Here is a 26373-nt window from a genome sequence, read left to right as displayed (position 1 = left end):
TCAAATAATAACACAGTCATTTTAGGATGGTGAGCTCAGTGGGAGTAGATATAAACAAATCAAATAATAACGCAGCCATTTGAAGATGGTGAGCTTAGTGGGAGTAGATATAAACAAATAAAAGAATAACGCAGCCATTTTAAGATGGTGAGCTCAGTGGGAGTAGATATAAACAAATCAAATAATAACGCAGCCATTTGAAGATGGTGAGCTCAGTGGGAGTAGATATAAACAAATAAAAGAATAACGCAGCCATTTTAAGATGGTGAGCTCAGTGGGAGTAGATATAAACAAATAAAAGAATAACGCAGCCATTTTAAGATGGTGAGCTCAGTGGGAGTAGATATAAACAAATAAAAGAATAACACAGCCATTTTAAGATGGTGAGCTCAGTGGGAGTAGATATAAACATATAAAAGAATAACGCAGCCATTTGAAGATGGTGAGCTTAGTGGGAGTAGATATAAACAAATAAAAGAATAACGCAGCCATTTTAAGATGGTGAGCTCAGTGGGAGTAGATATAAACAAATCAAATAATAACGCAGCCATTTGAAGATGGTGAGCTCAGTGGGAGTAGATATAAACAAATAAAAGAATAACGCAGCCATTTTAAGATGGTGAGCTCAGTGGGAGTAGATATAGACAAATCAAACAATAACACAGCCATTTTAGGATGGTGAGCTCTGTTGGAGTAGATATAAACAAATCATATAATAACGCAGCCATTTTAGGATGGTGAGCTCTGTGGGAGTAGATATAAACAAATCAAATAATAACACAGCCATTTTAGGATGGTGAGCTCAGTGAGAGTAGATGTAAAGAAATCAAATATTAACGCAACCATTTTAAGATGGTGAGCTCAGTGGGAGTAGATATAACCAAATCAAATAATAACACAGCCATTTGAAGATGGTGAGCTTTGTTGGAGTAGATATAAATAAATCATATAATAACGCAGCCATTTTAGGATGGTTTGCTCAGTGGGAGTAGATATAAACAAATCAAATAATAACGCAGCCATTTGAAGATGGTGAGCTCAGTGGGAGTAGATATAAACAAATCAAATAATAACGCAGCCATTTTAAGATGGTGAGCTCAGTGGGAGTAGATATAAACAAATCAAATAATAACGCAGCCATTTCAAGATGGTGAGCTCAGTGGGAGTATATATAAACAAATCAAATATTAACACAGCCATTTTGGGATGGTGAGCTCAGTTGGAGTAGATATAAACAAATCAGATAATAACACAGCCATTTTAGGATGGTGAGCTCTGTTGGAGTAGATATAAACAAATCAAATAATAACACAGTCATTTTAGGATGGTGAGCTCAGTGGGAGTAGATATAAACAAATCAAATAATAACGCAGCCATTTGAAGATGGTGAGCTCAGTGGGAGTAGATATAAACAAATAAAAGAATAACTCAGCCATTTTAAGATGGTGAGCTCAGTGGGAGTAGATATAAACAAATCAAATAATAACGCAGCCATTTGAAGATGGTGAGCTCAGTGGGAGTAGATATAAACAAATAAAAGAATAACGCAGCCATTTTAAGATGGTGAGCTCAGTGGGAGTAGATATAAACAAATAAAAGAATAACACAGCCATTTTAAGATGGTGAGCTCAGTGGGAGTAGATATAAACATATAAAAGAATAACGCAGCCATTTTAAGATGGTGAGCTCAGTGGGAGTAGATATAAACAAATAAAAGAATAATGCAGCCATTTTAAGATAGTGAGCTCAGTGGGAGTAGATATAAACATATAAAAGAATAACGCAGCCATTTTAAGATGGTGAGCTCAGTGGGAGTAGATATAGACAAATCAAACAATAACACAGCCATTTTAGGATGGTGAGCTCTGTTGGAGTAGATATAAACAAATCATATAATAACGCAGCCATTTTAGGATGGTGAGCTCTGTGGGAGTAGATATAAACAAATCAAATAATAACACAGCCATTTTAGGATGGTGAGCTCAGTGAGAGTAGATGTAAAGAAATCAAATATTAACGCAACCATTTTAAGATGGTGAGCTCAGTGGGAGTAGATATAACCAAATCAAATAATACCACAGCCATTTGAAGATGGTGAGCTTTGTTGGAGTAGATATAAATAAATCATATAATAACGCAGCCATTTTAGGATGGTTTGCTTAGTGGGAGTAGATATAAACAAATCAAATAATAACGCATCCATTTGAAGATGGTGAGCTCAGTGGGAGTAGATATAAACAAATCAAATAATAACGCAGCCATTTTAAGATGGTGAGCTCAGTGGGAGTAGATATAGACAAATCAAATAATAACACAGCCATTTTAGGATGGTGAGCTCTGTTGGAGTAGATATAAACAAATCATATAATAACGCAGCCATTTTAGGATGGTGAGCTCAGTGGGAGTAGATATAAACCAATCAAATAATAACGCAGTCATTTTAAGATGGTGAGCTCAGTGGGAGTAGATATAAACAAATAAAAGAATAATGCAGCCATTTTAGGATGGTGAGCTCAGTGGGAGTAGATATAAACAAATCAAATAGAAACACAGCCATTTTAGGATGGTGAGCTCAGTAGGAGTAGATATAAACAAATAAAAGAATAAAGCAGCCATTTTAAGATGGTGAGCTCAGTGGGAGTAGATATAAACAAATAAAAGAATAATGCAGCCATTTTAGGATGGTGAGCTCAGTGGGAGTAGATATAAACAAATCAAATAATAACGCAGCCATTTTAAGATGGTGAGCTCAGTGGGAGTAGATGTAAACAAATCAAATAATAACGCAGCCATTTTAGGATGGTGAGCTCTGTGGGAGTAGATACAAACAAATCAAATAATAACACAGCCATTTTAGGATGGTGAGCTCTGTTGGAGTAGATATAAACAAATCAAATAATAACACAGCCATTTAGGATGGTGAGCTCTGTTGGAGTAGATATAAACAAATCATATAATAACGCAGCCATTTTAGGATGGTGAGCTCAGTGGAAGTAGATATAAACAAATCAAATAATAACGCAGCCATTTTAAGATGGTGAGCTCAGTGGGAGTAGATGTAAACAAATCAAATAATAACACAGCCATTTTAGGATGGTGAGCTCTGTTGGAGTAGATATAAACAAATCATATAATAACGCAGCCATTTTAGGAGGGTGAGCTCTGTGGGAGTAGATATAAACAAATCAAATAATAACACAGCCATTTTAGGATGGTGAGCTCAGTGAGAGTAGATGTAAAGAAATCAAATATTAACGCAACCATTTTAAGATGGTGAGCTCAGTGGGAGTAGATATAGACAAATCAAATAATAACGCAGTCATTTTAGGATGGTGAGCTCAGTGGGAGTAGATATAAACAAATCAAATAATAACGCAGCCATTTTAAGACAGTGAGATCAGTGGGAGTAGATATTAACAAATAAAAGAATAACGCAGCCATTTTAAGATGTTGAGCTCTGTGGGAGTAGATATAAACAAATCAAATAATAACACAGCCATTTTAGGATGGTGAGCTCAGTGAGAGTAGATGTAAAGAAATCAAATATTAACGCAACCATTTTAAGATGGTGAGCTCAGTGGGAGTAGATATAGACAAATCAAATAATAACGCAGTCATTTTAGGATGGTGAGCTCAGTGGGAGTAGATATAAACAAATCAAATAATAACGCAGCCATTTTAAGACAGTGAGATCAGTGGGAGTAGATATTAACAAATAAAAGAATAACGCAGCCATTTTAAGATGTTGAGCTCAGTGGGAGTAGATATAAACAAATCATATAATAACGCAGCCATTTTAGGATGGTGAGCTCAGTGGGAGTATATATAAACAAATAAAAGAATAACGCAGACATTTTAGGATGGTGAGCTCAGTGTGAGTAGGTATAAACAAATAAAAGAATAACGCAGCCATTTTAAGATGGTGAGCTCAGTGGGAGTAGATATAAACAAATAAAAGAATAACGCAGCCATTTTAGGATGGTGAGCTCAGTGGGAGTAGATATAAACAAATAAATGAATAACACAGCCATTTTAAGATGGTGAGCTCAGTGGGAGTATATATAAACAAATAAAAGAATAACGCAGCCATTTTAAGATGGTGAGCTCAGTGAGAGTAGATATAAACAAATAATAGAATAACGCAGCTATTTTAAGATGGTGAGCTCAGTGGGAAAAGATATAAACAAATAAAAGAATAACGCAGCCATTTTAATATGATGAGCTCAGTGGGAGTAGATATAAACAAATAAAATAATAACGCAGCCATTTTAAGATGGTGAGCTCAGTGGGAGTAGATATAAACAAATAAAAGAATAACACAGCCATTTTAAGATGGTGAGCTCAGTGGGAGTAGATATAAACATATAAAAGAATAACGCAGCCATTTTAAGATGGTGAGCTCAGTGGGAGTAGATATAGACAAATCAAACAATAACACAGCCATTTTAGGATGGTGAGCTCTGTTGGAGTAGATATAAACAAATCATATAATAACGCAGCCATTTTAGGATGGTGAGCTCTGTGGGAGTAGATATAAACAAATCAAATAATAACACAGCCATTTTAGGATGGTGAGCTCAGTGAGAGTAGATGTAAAGAAATCAAATATTAACGCAACCATTTTAAGATGGTGAGCTCAGTGGGAGTAGATATAACCAAATCAAATAATAACACAGCCATTTGAAGATGGTGAGCTTTGTTGGAGTAGATATAAATAAATCATATAATAACGCAGCCATTTTAGGATGGTTTGCTCAGTGGGAGTAGATATAAACAAATCAAATAATAACGCATCCATTTGAAGATGGTGAGCTCAGTGGGAGTAGATATAAACAAATCAAATAATAACGCAGCCATTTTAAGATGGTGAGCTCAGTGGGAGTAGATATAAACAAATCAAATAATAACGCAGCCATTTTAAGATGGTGAGCTCAGTGGGAGTAGATATAGACAAATCAAATAATAACACAGCCATTTTAGGATGGTGAGCTCTGTTGGAGTAGATATAAACAAATCATATAATAACGCAGCCATTTTAGGATGGTGAGCTCAGTGGGAGTAGATATAAACCAATCAAATAATAACGCAGTCATTTTAAGATGGTGAGCTCAGTGGGAGTAGATATAAACAAATAAAAGAATAATGCAGCCATTTTAGGATGGTGAGCTCAGTGGGAGTAGATATAAACAAATCAAATAGAAACACAGCCATTTTAGGATGGTGAGCTCAGTAGGAGTAGATATAAACAAATCAAATATTAACGCAGCCATTTTAGGATGGTGATCTCAGTTGGAGTAGATATAAACAAATAAAAGAATAAAGCAGCCATTTTAAGATGGTGAGCTCAGTGGGAGTAGATATAAACAAATAAAAGAATAATGCAGCCATTTTAGGATGGTGAGCTCAGTGGGAGTAGATATAAACAAATCAAATAATAACGCAGCCATTTTAAGATGGTGAGCTCAGTGGGAGTAGATGTAAACAAATCAAATAATAACGCAGCCATTTTAGGATGGTGAGCTCTGTGGGAGTAGATACAAACAAATCAAATAATAACACAGCCATTTTAGGATGGTGAGCTCTGTTGGAGTAGATATAAACAAATCAAATAATAACACAGCCATTTAGGATGGTGAGCTCTGTTGGAGTAGATATAAACAAATCATATAATAACGCAGCCATTTTAGGATGGTGAGCTCAGTGGAAGTAGATATAAACAAATCAAATAATAACGCAGCCATTTTAAGATGGTGAGCTCAGTGGGAGTAGATGTAAACAAATCAAATAATAACACAGCCATTTTAGGATGGTGAGCTCTGTTGGAGTAGATATAAACAAATCATATAATAACGCAGCCATTTTAGGAGGGTGAGCTCTGTGGGAGTAGATATAAACAAATCAAATAATAACACAGCCATTTTAGGATGGTGAGCTCAGTGAGAGTAGATGTAAAGAAATCAAATATTAACGCAACCATTTTAAGATGGTGAGCTCAGTGGGAGTAGATATAGACAAATCAAATAATAACGCAGTCATTTTAGGATGGTGAGCTCAGTGGGAGTAGATATAAACAAATCAAATAATAACGCAGCCATTTTAAGACAGTGAGATCAGTGGGAGTAGATATTAACAAATAAAAGAATAACACAGCCATTTTAAGATGTTGAGCTCTGTGGGAGTAGATATAAACAAATCAAATAATAACACAGCCATTTTAGGATGGTGAGCTCAGTGAGAGTAGATGTAAAGAAATCAAATATTAACGCAACCATTTTAAGATGGTGAGCTCAGTGGGAGTAGATATAGACAAATCAAATAATAACGCAGTCATTTTAGGATGGTGAGCTCAGTGGGAGTAGATATAAACAAATCAAATAATAACGCAGCCATTTTAAGACAGTGAGATCAGTGGGAGTAGATATTAACAAATAAAAGAATAACGCAGCCATTTTAAGATGTTGAGCTCAGTGGGAGTAGATATAAACAAATCATATAATAACGCAGCCATTTTAGGATGGTGAGCTCAGTGGGAGTATATATAAACAAATAAAAGAATAACGCAGACATTTTAGGATGGTGAGCTCAGTGTGAGTAGGTATAAACAAATAAAAGAATAACGCAGCCATTTTAAGATGGTGAGCTCAGTGGGAGTAGATATAAACAAATAAAAGAATAACGCAGCCATTTTAGGATGGTGAGCTCAGTGGGAGTAGATATAAACAAATAAATGAATAACACAGCCATTTTAAGATGGTGAGCTCAGTGGGAGTATATATAAACAAATAAAAGAATAACGCAGCCATTTTAAGATATGGAGCTCAGTGAGAGTAGATATAAACAAATAATAGAATAACGCAGCTATTTTAAGATGGTGAGCTCAGTGGGAAAAGATATAAACAAATAAAAGAATAACGCAGCCATTTTAATATGATGAGCTCAGTGGGAGTAGATATCAACAAATCAAATCATAATGCAGCCATTTTAAGATAGTGAGCTCAGTGGGAGTAGATATCAACAAATCAAATAATAAGGCAGCCATTTTAAAATGGTGAGCTCAGTGGGAGTAGATATAGACAAATCATATAATAACGCAGCCATTTTAAGATAGTGAGCTCAGTGGGAGTAGATATAAACAAATCAAATATTAGCACAGCCATTTTAGGATGGTGATCTCAGTTGGAGTAGATATAAACAAATCAAATAATAACACAGCCATTTTAAGATAGTGAGCTCAGTGGGAGTAGATATAAACAAATCAAATATTAACGCAGCCATTTTAGGATGGTGATCTCAGTTGGAGTAGATTTAAACAAATCAAATAATAACACAGCCATTTTAAGATGGTGAACTCAGTGGGAGTAGATATAAACAAATCAAATAATAACACAGCCATTTTAGGATGGTGAGCTCAGTGGGAGTAGATATAAACAAATCAAATAATAACACAGCCATTTTAGGATGGTGAACTCAGTGGGAGTAGATATAAACAAATCAAATAATAACGCAGCCATTTTAAGATGGTGAGCTCAGCGAGAGTAGATATAAACAAATCAAATAATAACGCAGACATTTTAAGATGGTGAGCTCAGTGGGAGTAGATATAAACAAATAAAAGAATAACGCAGCCATTTTAAGACAGTGAGATCAGTGGGAGTAGATATTAACAAATAAAAGAATTACGCAGCAATTTTAAGATGGTGAGCTCAGTGGGAGTATATATAAACAAATAAAAGAATAACGCAGCCATTTTAAGATAGTGAGCTCAGTTAAAATAAAAAGATAGTGAAAGACACTCTAAAATAAATAGATGAAGGGAACCATATTGATTTGAAGAGATAATGCTCACAGAAAGATTCTTAAGTAAGAAATCACTTTCTTTATTAGAAGGGAACAAACATGGAAGATACCTTTGTTTTCACATGAGAATTGCAAATTGCTGTTATGGAGACCTACAGTCAGCAAAACAAACGGATATTTACAAATGATCCATAGTTGGGAGATTAACTGAATGTTGCCAACAAATATATGCAAAATGAAAAAACTAAAATAACATTCTCCAATAAAGATTTTGTTACTACAAATGACAGGTTCTATCCGTGTATGACTATCATATGGTGCTCATGAAAAGGATGCATATATGAACAGGACTGAAAGTGGAGATATTATGTGTGTGGGACTCTTAGTGCTAAATGTTCTATCAATTATTATAACGGATCGCTTGATCCCATGGAATTTCCGAATTCAATCCATGAGAGAGTGTATCAAGTACAAATATCCAATATACCTCTCTTCTTTTTCTTATTTCTTCAGTGTCGATACCTGGTTTGTTATCAAACTTTTCAAGTATTAACCGTCTGATGTCTTCAGGGATTTCTCTAGAAAATGTTTGACTATAGGTGCCGCAATTTTACTATTCTTGATTGCAGGATTGTGCTCTGTGAGGCACGTGGAGAACACACGTGATGTCTCCCCTACATACCCTAACTCACATGGGCATAGGAGCAAATATGCAACGTTTTGCGTTTAGCAGTTAGTGAATAAATCCATTGATGGTCTTTTGGACAAAGGTGGTGTTAGTCATTATCCTGGAGAGCACTCCCATGTCCCTCAGATTTAGTATGCACACGCATGGGACGTGGAATGGTAGTACTTTGCTCACTGTTTGCATTAAAGATATGCCATTGTGCAATAATGATTTGACCAATCTTCTCCTTAAAGACCAAATGTCTTGTAACACAAACCAATTTAGGGGTTTCTGTCCTTTCAGATGTTTTCAACAAGTGATCACGATCATAAAAGACCGCTCTCTTATATGCCTCTCATACTAGTCTTCTGAGGAAGCCTCGATTAATGAATTTAATTTTCATAGCTGCTGCCCTAAGATCATAGTCTGTGAGGTTGGTACAATTGTGCCTGAGGCGTGAAAATGTACCCATAGGGATACTCTTTTTCTGTTTTTTAGGATGATAGCTATTGAAATGCAGTACGGTTTTTCTTGCCGTAGGTTTGACGTAAATATCAACTTCTGTTTTGAATCACTCTCTCTGATTTCTATGTCCAGAAAATCTATTTTGTGAGTTTCTATATAGGTGGTGAAACATAAGTTTGTGTCACACAAATTGATCCAAAGAAATACAAAGAAAATGTTGTTGATATATCGCGAGCAATATCTAATGGATTCTTAGAAGGGGGCGACTTCATTATATATGAATTGAAGTTCATAGTCTGCCATACAGATCTTTGCCACCGTTGGTGCGCAGGAGGCCCCCATGCTTACCCCCTTGACTTGTTTAAAAAGGTTGCCCTTAAATTCGAAGGTGTTTTCTTCAAGGACTATGCGTAAGATGTCTAGCATAAAAAGCACATCACAGACTATAGGATAATAAGAGATGAACCATTCCACCATCCACTGCTGTTAGTGCTCCCCCTTGTGGAATGTTGCTGTAGAGAGACCCTATGTCTAATGTGACTAGAGTACCTCTCATGGTGTGAAAAGGAAGACCCTCTACTCTTTTAATAATTTCTTTTGTATCCTTAATGTGTGATGTGGTTTTTGGTATATGAGGACGCAAGATTTTATCGATGTATTTTGAAATCGGTTCAGTTGTTGAACCTATTGTAGTCACAATAGGTCGATGGGGGGGGGTTGTTGCTGTCTTTGTGTATCTTTGGTTCCCCATATACACTAGCCATCTATGGGTTGGTGAAATTGAGAAATTCATATTCATGTTGGCAAAGGATACCTTGTTCCAATGCCCTTTTTGTTAGATGTAATATTTTTCTCTGTACTCTGACCGTGGGGTCCAAATTCACTGGGAGATAGTGCATGGTGTGAATAAGAAGATTATACATATTAATAACATAAGTCTTAGTATCTATTACCACAATACCTCCACCTTTGCCACAGTTTTCACTGTGAGATCTTTGGTCTTTTTTAATTCTACAAGGGCAGCAAGTTCTTCTTTTTGAAGATTGGGAGAAGGACGTAAATTATATTTTGTAGCTGCTTTGAGCTTGGCCATCACTACAGTTTCAAATATTTTGACTTCTGGACCCACTTGATCCAGTGTGGGGGTAAAAGTAGATCCAAGGCGTAATCCTGACCTATTGATTTCAGCACTTCTCTACTAGGAGAGTTTTAAAAGAAGTGGAGCGGTGTACAGTGGAATTGGTTAGAGTGCAGCGGCATACAGTAGACAGGTGTAGAGTGGTATAGACTGGAGCGACATAGAGTGGTATAGAGTAGAGTGGTGTAAAGTAGCGCAGAGTGACGTAGGGTTCAATGGAGTGTTGTAGAGTGAAATGGAGTGGCGTAGAGTGGTGTAGAGTAGGGTAGTGCAGAATAGATTGGTGTAGAGTAGAGGGGCGTACAATAGACCAGTGTACAGGAGAGGCATAGAGTGGTATAGAGTGTTATCAATTGCGTGGCATAGAGTGGAATGGAATGACGCAGAATGGAGTAGGATAGAGTGGAGTGGCACAGAGTAAAGCGGCATAGAGCGTGATGGCGTAGAGTGCCAATGGATGACACTGTATAGAGTGGAGTAGGGTAGCGTGGAGTGGGATAGATTGGAGTGCTGTAGAGTGGAGTGGAATATAGTGCAGTTTGATGGCATTGAGTGGAGGGGAATGGTGTAGAGTGAAGTGGTATAGAGAACAGTTTGATGGCATTGAGTGGAGTGGAGCGGTGTAGAGTGGAGTGGTATAGAATGCAGTTTGATGGCATTGAGTGGAGTGGAGTATTGCAGAGTGGAGTGGTGTAGAGTGCAGTTTGATGGCATTGTGTGGAGTTGAGTTGCATTGAGTGGAGTGGTGTAGAGTGGAGTGGAGTGGCACAGATTGAAGTGGCATAGGGTGCCGCTGAATGGCATTGTGTGGAGTTGAGTTGCATTGAGTAGAGTGGTGTAGAGTGGAGTGGAGTGGCACAGATTATAGTGGCGTAGGGTGCCTCTGAATGGCACTGTGTCGAGTTGAGTTGCATTGAGTGGAGTGGTGTAGAGTGGAGTGGCACAGATTGGAGTAGCATAAAGTGCAGCTGAATGGCATTGTGTGGAGTTGAGTTGCGAAGAGTGGCGTGGTGTAAAGTGGAGTGGAGTGGCACAGATTGGAGTGGCGTAGAATGCCGCTGAACGGCATTGTGTCGAGTGGAGTGGTATAGATTGGAGTGGAGTGGCACAGATTGGAGTAGCGTAGAGTGCTGCTGAATGGCATTGTGTTGAGTTGAGTTGCGTAGGATAGAGTGGTGGAGAGTGGAGTGGAGTGGCACAGATTAGAGCAGCATAAAGTGCCGCTGAATGGCATTGTGTGGAGTTGAGTTGCGTAGAGTGGAGTGGTGTAGAGTGGAGTGGAGTGGCACAGATTGGAGCGGCATAAAGTGCCGCTGAATGGCATTGTGTGGAGTTGAGTTGCGTAGAGTGGAGTGGTGTAGAGTGGAGTGGAGTGGAGTGGCACAGATTGGAGTGGCGTAGAGTGCTGTTGAATGGCATTGTGTGGAGTTGAGTTGCATAGAGTGGAGTGGTGTAGAGTGCAGGGGAGTGGCACAGATTGGAGCGGCATAAAGTGCAGCTGAATGGCATTGTGTGGAGTTGAGTTGCGTAGAGTGGAGTGGTGTAGAGTGGAGTGGAGTGGTACAGATTGGAGCGGCATAAAGTGCAGCTGAATGGCATTGTGTGGAGTTGAGTTGCGTAGAGTGGAGTGGTGTAGAGTGGAGTGGAGTGGCACAGATTGGAGCGGCATAAAGTGCAGCTGAATGGCATTGTGTGGAGTTGAGTTGCGTAGAGTGGAGTGGTGTAGAGTGGAGTGGAGTGGCACAGATTGGAGCGGCATAAAGTGCAGCTGAATGGCATTGTGAGGAGTTGAGTTGCATAGAGTGGAGTGGTGTAGAGTGGAGTGGAGTGGAGTGGCACAGATTGGAGCGGCATAAAGTGCAGCTGAATGGCATTGTGTGGAGTTGAGTTGCGTAGAGTGGAGTGGTGTAGAGTTGAGTGGAGTGGAGTGGCACAGATTGGAGTGGCTTAGAGTGACGCTGATTGGCATTGTGTGGAACTATGTTGCATGGAGTGGAATGGTGTGGAGGGGAGGGGAGTAGAGTAGATTGGAGTGGCCTGATGTAGAGTAGCATAGTGTTGAGTGGTGTAAAGTAGTACTGCTGTGAGTATAAGTAACAAAAGCGTCAATAGACAGCGCCCTCCGGACCCTCCATCCTGCACAATAGAGATGACAGATAGAGTGAAAGCAATGTGAAGAAGAAGCCGTATGCCTCTGCTAAAAATGAGAAAGCATATTGCATGTCCAGGAATACTACTACACGGTTATAAAATAAAATAAAATAGTGCATTGCAAAAAGACACTGAAAAGCAGAGACGAGGAAGAACACATGCACTTGGTCCATGCTCCAGGGAAGAACTGACACAAGAAAGGAAGGGAAGCCAATGGGAGCTAAGCAATGGAACGATTGCAAATGAGAGTGACAGCGAAAACAACTGATGGTAAGCTGTGGGCGAGTGGTAAGCGCCTCATTGTAACCCATGAGTTGTGAAGGCGTGACCTAACCAGAGGGCAAGCAAAGGGCACGCTAGCCTGGTCGTATTTTTCCCAAATGTTCGGTTTATTTGAATCTGGGTCTTTAGCAGGTGCTGAGAATCGATCTTTGGTATGAGGTCTGAGATGCATTTCCATTACAAGTCAGAACTCTTGGCTTTGGCAATGTTTATTTAAACCAAGCAAGAACTATTGGCTTTGCCAGTGTTTGTTTTTACTTAACTTGACACCCCAGCCGCCTCGTCACCGGGCCTCAGCATTGAAGGTTTGAACCCGCTGGTACCTTTCACTGCTGCTCACCCACTCCCCCTCAGGTGTCATTGCACCTTCTTACCTGTAGGTGACAGGCGCTTCTTCTTCCTGTTCTTCTCTCCGGGGGGTGTCTGTGTGGACCCCTCGGGTCCTCTCCTCCGTATCAGGCGCTGCTGCTCTGCCCCGGACCCCTCCTTCAGGGCCTCTCTCCTGCCCTGGCCCTCCCTCCCCAGCAGCATCTCACCCTCTGACTCCGCATCTTCTCCTCCTCTCACCGTGTCCTGGTGAAGCCCCCCTGAGTCCTTCCTCTCGTTTCTGTCTCTCGGACCCGGTATGGGCCCCTCCCCCTTCTGCTCCTCCGACCCAGCCCCATCCTCAGCTCCCAGTCCTGTGCTGTCCTGGCCCCCGGGCTCCGGCAGGGTCAGGGGGGTGTCGGGCATTGGAGGGGGTACCCTTGACCTGGTGCACAGTGAGGAATACCCCGAGTCGCACCGCTCTCTTTTGAGTCCGACCTCTTTGGAAAGGTCTAAATCACTCACAGGCCGGGTGAACGCACCCCCCTGACACTGCGGCTTGTCCTCGGCAGTCCTGGAGTCTCGGGGGTGCGGTGGGCCTTTCTTCAGCTCTATCTCTCTCACAAGCCCCATCTCAGCGCCCTCCTGACACCCCGGACCCTCCATCCTCTCAGCCAGGTCTCGGATGCTCCGGGTCTCTCGTAGAAGTGGAAGCAGCTATCCTCGGCCCCCGGAGCTCCAGGTCTAGAAGTGAAAGCTGCTGCTGTAAGTGCCTCTCTCCCCTGGCACCTCGGGTGTAGGCATGGCAACCACTTCCATCTGTCCCCCGGTCCCTCAGGTGTGCATGGCAACCCCCTCCATCTGTCCCCCGGTCCCTCAGGTGTAGGCATGGCAACAACTTCCATCTATCCCCTGGAACCTCCGGTGTGTGCGCAGCAACCACCTCCCAGAGCCCCCAGTGAGAATAGATGCTCTGCTCTCGGCACGGCTGGTAATGAACAAAACAAGCATTTGCAATGCAATAGGTCTCTTGTTTTTAAGACTTGGAGCTTTTGGTATAGCATGACATTATCTGGCCCAGCAAAACATGGCTTACTGGTGCGATTTACTCTAACCACTGATGCACCGTGTGTGTGAGCATCAGTTTGCACAGGGCCTTCGAGAGTGGATGCAGAAAACCAGCCTTGGCAGCCAGGAGAAAGCAAGTGATCGGAGATCAAAACAAGCATTTGCAATGCACTAGGTCCCGCATTTGTGAAGATTGAGCTATTAGCATTGTAACAGCAATGCCTTTGTTTTCAAACCCTTCAAGTGGTGCATAAACACACACTTTGTACGTATATTCATTTCTCACTAGAAGCACGGCTGGCAGTACCTGCTCCTCTTTCACTGACAGCCTTGCTTCTCGTAAGCAAGGGCTATAAGTACAAAGTGCCTCTTTACGCACCGCTTGCAGGTTTTCAAAACATATAAATAAAAGGCATTGTCATTTTCAATGCCAACAGCTCAAACTCTCACAAATGCAAGACCTATTGTATTGCAAATGCTTGTTGTTTTAGTTGTCAGGTCTGCATAAATGTGGCATGGATCACTGTGCTATCGACATGGTACCAAATCCCTGACTTCAACGTGCCAGGGAACACTCTGACGTCACTCTGGCAGGCATCTCTCTCTTCCATCATATTGGCATGAACAGCTCGTACATCGCCATGACATAGAATGCTGACATCACCAAAGCATTAAATTCTCTACAATTACTGAGGGATAGACCCCTCTGACATCACCAGATATTAAGATGCGCGGTGCAGTGAGTTTTGCCTCTGTTATCCTTTACAATTATAAACTGATCTTTAAGTTATACTCATTTTCAACTAATTTTAATGATACTTGTTGTGCTTTCTGCACTCTACTGGCTAGGGCTTTACTCACCAGGGGCTTTCTTGTGCTGTCTGACCTATGCCCTCGGTCTTGCCGTGCAGTTCCCCAGGACCTGCGCGCTTTGGATGACCTAAATTGAGGACTTGGTGTGCAGACAGACTCTGGACACCCCAACAGGATGAGTCAGTCGTTAGACCAGCTAGCTCTACAGCGCCACTACCACCCCCCTGTATTCTACAGTGGTGTAGGTAGTTTCTGGCAACCACGGAATATGAAAACCCTGATTCCTCAGGTATCGGGAAAACAATACAGTATCTTTCGCTCAGATTATTTTCGTGTAGACGGTGTGGGACACTCACTCTTGCATCGGGTGTTTCCACCGTGATGTATTCAATCAATACTGCTGTCACCAGAATCCCGTCAGGTTCTGGCAAGCGATTGTTTCTTCTGCTACGCTATCTAGTATCACCAGAGCCCATTCCTCGTTCAGAAGTCGAGTCCAGTAACCTGGACATGTCTGATTTTTAATCAAGCTACTTTCATCTTTTTGCATTGAGTCTTTGCTTCAGGTTGCTCTTCTTTTTTATTATTGAAATCTAAGGTGCAAATTGTTTCCCTTTTTAGGTCTCGGCTAAAGACGCGCAGAAGCGCGTCTCCGCCGAGATCTTATGTCACCGAGCGTGCTTCCCAGGAGACACTCCTGGCCGCGCGCAGGCGAATCTAAACTGGCACGCGCATTAGTACGAGCGCTGCGCGAGGCTCCCACACAACACACGCATACATAGAAACAGAAGCGCTCACGCACGCACATACATACAGAACCCCCCCACTCATACACACACACACACACACACACACACACACACGTGCGCGCGCGCGCACCGGCCCCCCCTCTCCCCTTTAACTTACTGTGGCAATCTGGGGGACTCCGCTCTCCGCACCGGCAGGGAGAGTTGACGCTGCGGCTCCTATCCCGGGACTCCCTCTTGGTCAAGGGAGCCCCGCAACACGCGTGCAACGTCCTGTTGTCGGCCCCGGGGCTCTCCACGCTCGCAGGAGCCCCGGGCCGCTCCACGCATTTCCTCCGCCTGCCTCCTCTTCCGGTCCGGACGCGGCTCCGCCCCCGTCACAGGCGACCTTGCCTGACTTCCGGTGCGGCCGCGGCGGAATTCCGGGGGCAGTAAGAGTTATCGTATATTTGGCTGCTAAATGAAAGCGTGTCCATCTGCCACTGACATTTCTTTCAAAGTCCAAGTGTCTTAGCTTTTGATGCTCTGAGAGTGTTCTTAATTTCTCTGAAACAGATCTCCAGCATTTGTTTTCGGTAATGAAATATGTTTGATAATTCGATACATTATTGTAACAAGTGTTTTAGCTTTTGATGCTCTGAGAGTGTTCTTAATTTCTCTGAAACAGATCTCCAGCATTTGTTTTCGGTAATGAAATATGTTTGATAATTCGATACATTATTGTAAAAAGGCATATGGAGTCTATGGTTGTCATCCCCATTAGAGTTTCTGCGCAACCTACATTATTTACGTTCCCTGGACTTTAAACTGTATTATGCTGTAGAAAGATTTTCTAGTTAAGCATCTTTTTATGTGTTTTCTTTTCAATTCTTGTGTAAATTCTATGTTCGTGGTCTGTCCAAGCGCATGGGGCACGTGGTAAAGATTTCATCTAGGTTATGGTAGGGAAAGGGAGGTTTTTAGTAGAGCCTGATTTTATTGTAGATAAATATATTGTATTAGCATCTTTGCAACTGAACACATTTGCTCCTGTATATCTTTAATTGTGTAAGATCCCTAAATGAAATCTGGTCATTTACTCTTCCTCTCACAGATGTTCAGATGTTACAACTTTATCAGTTCGTGATTTTCTTTTGCACATCTTTAGTTCCCATTTACTTTAAAATACATCTTACTTTTGATAATAGTTAATTTAATTATAGTTATTCTTGGTTTAGTCTTTGGGTTATTGCAGTAATAACTCTTTGCTTTCGGTTTCCATTATTCAACAGTATTAAAAAAGAGGAGTTGAGAGGGGTGGGCAACTTGAAGATGAGGAAAAGGACAGAGGTAGTCTATTGTGAATATTTTAAATTTTCTGTTTTGTCAAAAAATATTAGGTGCTAAGTGAACACTAATGCAAAAGTAAAGTGAAGAAACATTGTGAGTGATTTCTTTTAGTGTTACTGTTACTTTTTGGATTACAATTAGTTTATCATTCCACTTCACAAACTATTTCCTAATGAGATCCCATTATTAAAATACTGCAATGTTTGATTTATTTTTTTACTCCAAAATACTGTTTCTCTTGTTAAGTACTGTACTATTAAAGCCAACTAATAATACCAATCCAAAATAATCTCGTAGTACACTATAGTATAGCATTGGTTATGATAACGTACATGAGAAAATAAATTCATTTAAATTTACTAAAAATATGTGAATATGCCCTAAATCCAAATGTAAATTTAATTTAGCTAAAAACTATTATTATTTTAAGTGAAATTAATGTTTTCATGTAAATCAGAACCCATGCTGAACAGTTTGTTTCGGCATTACTGTTTGCATGTCATATTTTTATCTTTTTGAAGGAAATGTACTACTTTTGAGTAGAGAAGTAGTCTAAAGCGTGATTTAACACATGCTGCTCGAAATGTGAACTTGGCGTGGTACAGACAGCTTCAGTGTGTTTCCTTGTTTTCTCTGTTTTGACATTATGCACTAGTTCTAGCTGTGGAAGGAAGCTGTAGTGAGTGCAGAGTAGTGAGTGCAGAGTAGTGAGTGCAGAGTAGTGAGTGCAGAGTAGTGAGTGCAGAGTAGTGAGTGCAGAGTAGTGAGTGCAGAGTGCAGAGTAGTGAGTGCTGAGTGCAGAGTAGTGAGTGCAGAGTAGTGAGTGCAGAGTAGTGAGTGCAGAGTGGTGAGTGCAGAGTGCAGAGTAGTGAGTGCAGAGTGCAGAGTAGTGAGTGCAGAGTAGTGAGTAGTGAGTGCAGAGTAGTGAGTAGTGAGTGCAGAGTAGTGAGTAGTGAGTGCAGAGTAGCGAGTAGTGAGTGCAGAGTAGTGAGTGTCAGTAGTGAGTGCAGAGTAGTGAGTGCAGAGTAGTGAGTGCAGAGTGCAGAGTAGTGAGTGTGAGTAGTGAGTGCAGAGTAGTGCGTGCAGAGTAGTGAGTGCAGAGTGCAGAGTAGTGAGTGCAGAGTAGTGAGTGCAGAGTGCAGAGTAGTGAGTGCAGAGTAGTGAGTGCAGAGTAGTGAGTGCAGAGTAGTGAGTGCAGAGTAGTGAGTGCAGAGTAGTGAATGCAGTGTAGTGAGCGCAGAGTGCAGAGTAGTGAGTGCAGAGTAGTGAGTGCAGAGTAGTGAGTGCAGAGTAGTGAGTAGTGAGTGCAGAGTAGTGAGTGCAGAGTAGTGAGTGCAGAGTGCAGAGTAGTGAGTGCAGAGTAGTGAGTGAAGAGTAGTGAGTGTGAGTAGTGAGTGCAGAGTAGTGAGTGCAGAGTAGTGAGTGCAGAGTGCAGAGTAGTGAGTGTGAGTAGTGAGTGCAGAGTAGTGCGTGCAGAGTAGTGAGTGCAGAGTGCAGAGTAGTGAGTGCAGAGTGAGTGCAGAGTAGTGAGTGCAGAGTGCAGAGTAGTGAGTGCAGAGTAGTGAGTGCAGAGTGCAGAGTAGTGAGTGCAGAGTGCAGAGTAGTGAGTGCAGAGTGCAGAGTAGTGAGTGCAGAGTGCAGAGTAGTGAGTGCAGAGTAGTGAGTGCAGAGTGCAGAGTAGTGAGTGCAGAGTAGTGAGTGCAGAGTAGTGAGTGCAGAGTAGTGAGTGCAGAGTGCAGAGTAGTGAGTGTGCAGAGTAGTGAGTGTGCAGAGTAGTGAGTGTGCAGAGTAGTGAGTGTGCAGAGTGAGTGTGCAGAGCAGTGAGTGCAGGTGCAGAGTAGTGTGTGCTGTTTAGTGCAGAGTGCTGTGTATTGGCAATGTAAATGACAATGCCATTTATTTATGATTTAAAGAAAAAAAAAGAAATGTCATGAGCAATGCCAATTGCTCTACCTTTAATGATGCCGAGACCATTGCATTGCAAATGCTTGTTCCCTTTGGTCGATCTTCAGTCTTTTGTTCTGACTGTCCTTCCCTCTCCGAGTTTTTTGATGAACCCTGAAAGAAACGAAAGGAACGTGTATCAGTATCCTGATACATGTCAGGTTTTCTTTTTTTTATTCATTCCTACGGTTGTACCTTCCAGTTAGGGAGACCCACCAATTGATCGTGAAGTATTTCCTTTATTATTATTTTTTGATGGATTATTATCCCATTTTTAAAGGTGCTTGTTTTGAGTTATCCTTTGTCAGAATTCCTCACCACTTGTGGTTTCACTGGTTTGGCTCCCAAACTGTCTCTACCTGGTGAAGCATAAGTTTCCTCGAATATTTTTGGTAATGCACGCTCCCGGTTCATTGGAGCTATTTCCCTTAGGCGTTTGTGTATAGCCACCGCTGCTGTTGCCCGCTTGATGCTGCTCAACATAATTGCCAAGACTTGGTCAAAATTACCCATCAGTTTCATCCCCAAGTCCAGGGCAGGTCCTGCCCCGTACTCATTCTGTATCTGTTTTAATACTTCAGGAATAACTGATATGGTCGGGGTACTGTGTATTCTAATGTAGGCTGCAGCAAAGATTGTTCCGCATTATGTACAATCCTCAAGTAAGGGAACCATTCCCATCGTTAACATTCTGTGTCTTTCCTGTGGACCCGAATGGGGAAATACTGCTTCCAACTGTGCAATTTTTTAAGCAATCCAGAGTGGTACTTAATCCCTCTTGGATGGGAACGCACCTGTTATTGCTTTTAATGTCTGTGGGCTAATTGTTGATGTGTGCTGAGTCTGAACTGTGCCAGGGGGAGCCACACTCACAGGTTGTACTGTGAGTATTTGCACGACGAACTGGACAATGTGCCTACATACCCTGACTACTTCTTTGTAAATTGCACACATTTCCCCTACTTGGAGTGTGTCTATCTCAGGCCGGCCTTGTCAGTCCTCCTATGCTGAGCGGACCGAGTCTTACTACAGAAGTTGTGTGATTTAAGGGACCTTTGAAACAGTTTTTTATGTTGCTGATAAGATAACAGGACTTCAATGTCCTCGTATGCGATGTATTCTTCCAGTGGCTCTTCTTCAATGTTTGCATGAAATAAATGTGTCTGTGGATCTGCAGGTGGGAATTTCACCCAGGAATAGAATACCTCTGATCCGAACACCTTGTGGACCTCAATCACAAAGGTACCATGGCCACCTGTTACAGGTGCGCCATGTTCTAACAGTCTCAGAGTTACTTTCTGTCTGCAGTTCTCTGTGATGTTTAGAGCATTGGCAAATTCGTCTCCTTCTGCACTTCCATTGCTACTCGCAGATTTAGTCATTTTGAAAGAGAAGAAAGTAAAGTTTTAAGAGGTAGTGTTTAGCACAATATGGGAATTTGTAATCCTTACAAGCTTGTTTAAACCTTCAGCCAATACTCAGGGTATATCTGCTCAGCTGAGGCGGATATCCATTCCCACTTCAGGCGTCTCTGAAAAAATGTAAGTATGGCTGTCTGAGAAAGCACAACTGAAGTACCCAGATTTTACTGTTAATATAAGAACCGAACCAACGTTGGCGGCGACATATTGTGTAGTTCCTAGGTCCCCCCAGGACCTGCGCATTTTGGATGACCTAAACTGAGGGCTTGTTGTGCAAACAGACTCTGGACACCCCCACAGGATGAGTCAGGGTTCAATTCCCGACGCAGCAGGGTCTTGAGCTCAAATGTCCATGGACTCGATAATTCTCGCTTCGGTGCCTGACCTAATCATGGGTTCACACTCTGCAACTCTGGGCATTAAGCTTGCTTAATCTCCACAACGGCCCCCCCGGGGCGGGATGCCTGGATTTCACCTTGGGGCTGCCCTGTAGGGGCTATCTTACAGGGAAAAGCCAAGACGGGTTCCCAAGGCAAGCGCGGAGATACCCCTTCGGGAGTCGATTCAGGCGCTATATCAGAAACATAATAAAATAATAACAAGCAGAATATTGTCAGCATTTTCATTTCAGACCCACATATGGCCTGGCCTCTGTCTCTGAACCATTCTGGGGCTCCCAGGAACTTGGGCTGCAGATAAAGACTGGAGCTAATGTCAAAACTGGATTGGAATCCAGTCCTTTTCAGGGAGCGTTAATAAACGCATGGTCCATGCCAAAACACAAAAAAAACACAAAACCGAAATTGCTCTGATTATCAAAACTCTTAGACTGCCTCTTTGTCTTCAAGACATGGGCCCGGGAGAACTCGGTTCAAGTCCTGGCAGAGGCTGTTCCCCCTGGCTATATCATTCTCAGATGTGACCGCCTCGACCGTGGAGGTGGTGGACTGGCCTTTGTGTCTCCATGCTCTCTTAGATGTCCTCTGTGTATCGTAGATGGTGACCCTGGCTCGCTACTGGAGGTAGCTTCGTTAATTACAACTTTTCTGGCCACCTGGTATATTGCCCGCCTGGCCCTAGAATCAGGTTTTCAGAGTCTTGGTGCAAAAAATTTGAACCATTTGCTACCTCTACTCACCTCACGATAATAGGGGGCTTTAATTGCCATCTGGAAAACAAAAAAGATAAAGACTTAGCGCTCCTCCTGGATCTCATGGCATTTGGGATATGAGAAATTATTTCATCTCCAACCCACACTGCCGGCCACACCCTGGATGGCATTTTCACCAACCACGACAATTTAGCGATAGAGACGGTTCAGCCTCTCAGCTGGGTGGACCATGGCTGATCGAGATCAGAGTCTGCCCCACCCTCCCCTCTATGGTGAAGGAGGGCTCTATTCCGAGGTCCATACACTGTAGAGGCCTGAAGAAGCTCACAGCCACTAAAGAGGAGGCCGCCTTGGGTACAGCCTGTGAGGGGAGGCACACTCTGCCCCTCCCATGGCCGAGGGTTTCCACAACCGGATCAACAAGGCTCTTGATATTGATGCCCCTTTTTGAAGACTGCATCACTAGAAGAGCTAAACCTTCGGTCCCATGGGTCTCAGAAGAGCTCAGATCCCCTAGGCGGGAGTGCCGCAGGCAAGAACGTAAATGGCGTAGGGACCCCTGTTCTAGGGAAAAGGTTGAGCAGAAATCCTGGCTACAGAAATACAAGCACGCAAGTTTCAAGCCAAAGCCTGCTTCTTTACTGAAAACATCCTATCAGCTGATAATTCTTCCAGTACACTTTTCAGGTTCCTCTAGGAGATCTCTGAGCCACCAGGAAATCAGTTGATGACCCCTCCCAAGAATTCTGTGATAGAGTAGCTACCATTTTTAAAAGAAATACATTTATGATTTTGAAGAGACAGACGAACATATACAAAATGGGAACATATAAATAAACGTATGCATCCATGAGACACACATCGGGCAAGATGATGTTGAACAAGCACTGTGACAGCGAATGATACAAAGGCATAGAACATAAGAGGACATTACATCCATCGATATGTCTTCAGACGCAAAAACATAGAATAACATCTGTAGAGATCAGCGCAGGTCTCCCCTCCCTCATACATTTGGATCAAAACTCCTGGGGGATGGCTCGAATCCAGGGCACCTCACATGTCCATCACAAGCGCCTTGCTATTTATGTGGCTGCATTGGAATTCTATTGGGCAACCTCGGAAGGACCAGTGTCTGGGGGGAGTCTCTCATCCTAAGCCAGTTTGTGAAAGGCTCCCAAATATCTTTAGGGCGAGACGCCGTAGGCATGAGGTCCCAAGAGTTTGCTAATTGTTCTTGGCAGTAAGTGACATCTTTGATCCACGTCTTAACGCATAAACAGCTGAGAGCACCCCAGTGTATTGCTAAATGGCGCCTTGCAAGGATCATCAACACTGCAGTCAGACGGCGAACCGCAGGCAGGGACTGCTCCACATAACCCAACAGCAGCACTAGTGGGGAGCATTCAAGGGGCTGGCCTGTAACAGCTTGGATTATATCACACACCTGCCCCCAGTATCGGGAAATGGCAGGACAATCCCATGCTATGTGTAGACATGTGGCTCCCTCTCGTCTGCACTTCCAACTGGCAGAGTCAGTTCTCAGTTTCAATTTTAATAACTGTAGAGGGGTACGATAGCAACGATGTAGGAATTTAAAGTGTATGAGCCATAATTTATAGTTGGGGGACAAATGCTTCATCTGTGAGCAACAAAATGTCCATTGATCGTCAGTGGGCAGATCCAAGAGCTCTGCTTTTCACTGCGCCAGCGCCCTCGGTTCCACCCACGGGTATGCTCCTGCCTATGGACATGGAGCGTAGTGACTAATTTTTTAGGGGATGGAGTGGCCAGATGGTGTTCTAGTAAGTACAGAGAATTGGGAGGGGTTGGAAAAATCAAATGAAGTGCTTTACAGGCAGCCCTGAGTTACTGATGTAGCAGCCATTCCAGAACCGGAGTTCCCTCCTCGACCTGGCCAACCGGCTACTCCAAAAAAGTGCCATTAAGATAGAGGTCCCCCAGTGTCTTAATGCCCATTTTATGTGCCCTATTGATGGAACCCTTATCATGCAGAAAGGGGAACTGAGGGTGAAATGCAAGTGATGTAGAGGGTGCATATAGTAGCGGGGTTTGCGTACGTTTCCGCAGGCCACCCCATGCCCATCGCACCATTTCAACGGTATTCATCTCATTGGAAGTCCTACGGAAATGCTGATATACTGTCATGTGCAAAGGAGTAGGATCCGCTATATTTTTCTCAGTGGCAAGGTGGGGTTGGAAAGGGACAGGGTAAATCCAATCATGTAAAAATTGGGCTTGTGCACTCAAAGCATATCATTCAAAGTCTGGAGCGCCCAGACCTCCCTTGGACAGTGGTCGTGTCAAGAAGTCCCAAATAATTCCGGGTTGACCCCCGGCCCAAACCATTGAAATTGCCGCAGAGTGAGTGGAATTGGGTATATTGACAAATAGATATAATATTTTAGGGAGGACATCACAATCCTCTTCAAATTGGCAATCCTACCTGCCAGTGATGCGGTCCAAAATGTAATTTTATCTTTAAACCAGGTATGCAGTCTTCCAAAATGTAAGTGCCAGATGAGCTGTAGGTCTCTGCTGAGCCAAATACCCAAATACTTGACAGCATCCTCCGCCCATACCACTGAAAGTCCAAGGAGGTATTAAGCAGGGCATCAGTGAGGGACAATATGGAAGATTTATTCTAATTTATATTAACACCACAAAGGCCCCCAAAGCGGAGCTCCTCCCATAGTACTGGATTTAGATTATCATCTGGCCGTCAAACGTATAATGTAATGTCGTCTGCGTAAATGGAAATTGTGAGATTGCGATCAGTAAAAACCAGGCCTCGGGTAGAGTGGTGTTGGTGAATCCTGGCGCCAGTGGCTCCATAGCTACCGCAAATAGAAGTGGCGATAAGGGGCAGCCTGCCGGGTACCACATGATATAGGGAAGGCCTCTGATATCAGATCATTGGCCTGGAGGCATGCGGTGGGGTTGGTATGAAGTAATTTGACCAATTTGATAAAATTAGGACTAAACCCTAATCGGGGAAGTAGTGTGAACAAGAAAGGCCATTCCAAAGAATCAAACGCCTTAGTGGCATCTTGAAAGACTGCTACAGCGTGAATCTGGGTTCAATTTGGTGAAGTATGGAGAAACATTTATGCAGATTAAGAGCTGTCGACCGTCCCAGTATAAAACCGGATTGATCCGGACGAGCAATGAGGGGCATCAGCGGCTGTAATCTGTTAGCTATTAATTTAGCTAGGATTTTGGTGTCCACGTTTATAAGGGATAGGGGCCTGTAAGAGTCACAGTGGATTGCTGGCTTATCAGGTTTTAACAGGGTAATGATTACAGCCTCACTCATAGATGGAGGAAGCTCCCCTACTTCGAGAAATTTCGGATAGACGTCCACAAGCTGGGGTGCAATTGTATCTTCATATGTTTCATAGAACAACACTGTCAGCCCATCAAGCCCAGGGGCCTTCCCAATTGAGAGGCTTCTTCTAATCCCTTATGTAATATCCTCTACAGTAAAGGGGACCTCAAGATATTCTCTGTGCATACGGCTCAGCCAAAGGAGTTCCAGGGAACCAAAATAGTCACCCAGATCAGGAGCGACATGTCGCTGAGTGGCAGTGTAGAGGGAAGAGTAAAATTTGGTTAGATGCTCATGTGTGGCCACCTGACCTAGAACTGGAGGGGAATCACCATTATTGAGTTCCACAATAAAAGTGGGCGCTGTGTTTTTTTTTAAGTGAATTTGCAAGAGTTTTCCCAGGCTATCACTCTCCCCATCGTCCGATGCCCGTGCATCCCTGCCAAAGAATCTGGTCTCTCTCTCCGCTTCCTCCTCAAATTCAGATATAGTGCTGCGTATGGAAGCCAGCATTGTAGTGTTGTTTGTAGTGAAGCATTGTGTTTCCAGAGCTTTGATAGCTTGCGCAAGGTTAGTAATTGTTGTGCGTATGGAACAGAGGATGCCCGATTGCTTAGAGATACATGCACCCCTAATTACAACTTTAAAGGCATCTGTGAGAAGTTGGCCTGGTATATGCTGTCCACTATTCTAGTGGGCACCTTGCACCAGTCCAAACGACCCTTATTGATGGTAGGTTTAAAGACAACCTATATAGAAAGCTATCCTAGTGGTAGCTTAGGAGAGCAGCCTTCAGGCTAAATCTTGAAGAAAAGTAAAGAAGTTTGTTTTACCGGTTTATAATCTTGTGAATGACCAAATGAAAGGAGAACCACACCAGGTATATATATAAAATATATGTATTTATTCTAAACACAGTTTCTTTATGAGGCTAGAGATCAAAACACACGAGTTACACTTAATAACACACAGAAAATTAGCTCGATATATGTTGAGCCCGAGGAGCATACCAAACCTTATATTAAGAAAGTGGTATAAGAACCGCGACTTGACTAGACACAAGGCTTAGAGCCTGTAGAAGTGCTGGGGCCACAAGGAACCACCCAAGGTAGTGACAGAGGGGACCCACAGGGGACGCGTGCCGTGTGAGAACTCAGACCATAGCTTTTATGGGGAAAGTCGCGGTTGGAAATTTAAAGATTAAGGACACTTAGGAGAGGACTTTGAGTGAACCCCTTTAGACTTAAGGGGTTCTAGGGCCAACACCCACAGGAGCACTGGAGTACCCGAGTTACCTCACTCAGGGAAGCCGGGTGCATAGGTGTCTTTTGTTGTCGGGAATCATTGTTGATTTCAATGTCGATCTGCTGTAAAGTGCTGCTGCCATCGAAGGAGAAAGTGTCCAGGGTAATCCAAGCCTGGATCGAAGATGAGAAGAACCTGAAAGCAGAGGGGACAGAGTCTGGGTCACTAGCCAGTGGCCTGGAGTATGATAGGCGAATGCCCACCGATGTTGGGTGATTTCAGGTGAAGGAGGTAAAGCTTGACTCTTCAGCCATGAGGACCAGGAGGCGTCAATGACAACAAGGATCTGGAATCAAGCTGTCCCGCAAAGGATGTCAAGTGCTGTGGTGTCGGTGTCCAGATTGGAACAAACCAGACCTGGCAACAGCAACCCACGCAGAAAGGTGAAAGATGCTTTGGTGCGGACCAGCAAGGTCCGAGAGCCTCCCCACATGGTGAGGAGTCAGGGCAGTCCTGGAGAAACCAGGGAAGCCAAAGGGAA

At 42.8% G+C, this 26373-nt stretch overlaps 1 protein-coding gene across 1 annotated transcript in view; it reads right to left on the bottom strand.

Annotated features, from left to right (window-relative positions):
- Nucleotides 1-13472, bottom strand: part of LOC147725129 (uncharacterized) — a 192509-nt gene extending 179037 nt beyond the window's left edge. The window contains exon 1 of the mRNA XM_086918183.1: nucleotides 12875-13472. Coding sequence (XP_086774309.1) covers nucleotides 12875-13472 — 598 coding nt within the window. The remainder of the gene's footprint in view (nucleotides 1-12874) is intronic.
- Between the last annotated feature and the right edge of the window lie 12901 nt (nucleotides 13473-26373).

This window comes from Lissotriton vulgaris, chromosome 4_1, assembly GCF_964263255.1.
Source record: "Lissotriton vulgaris chromosome 4_1, aLisVul1.2, whole genome shotgun sequence".
NCBI classification, from domain to species: domain Eukaryota; kingdom Metazoa; phylum Chordata; class Amphibia; order Caudata; family Salamandridae; genus Lissotriton; species Lissotriton vulgaris.
This window is presented reverse-complemented; position numbering and strand designations above follow the sequence as displayed.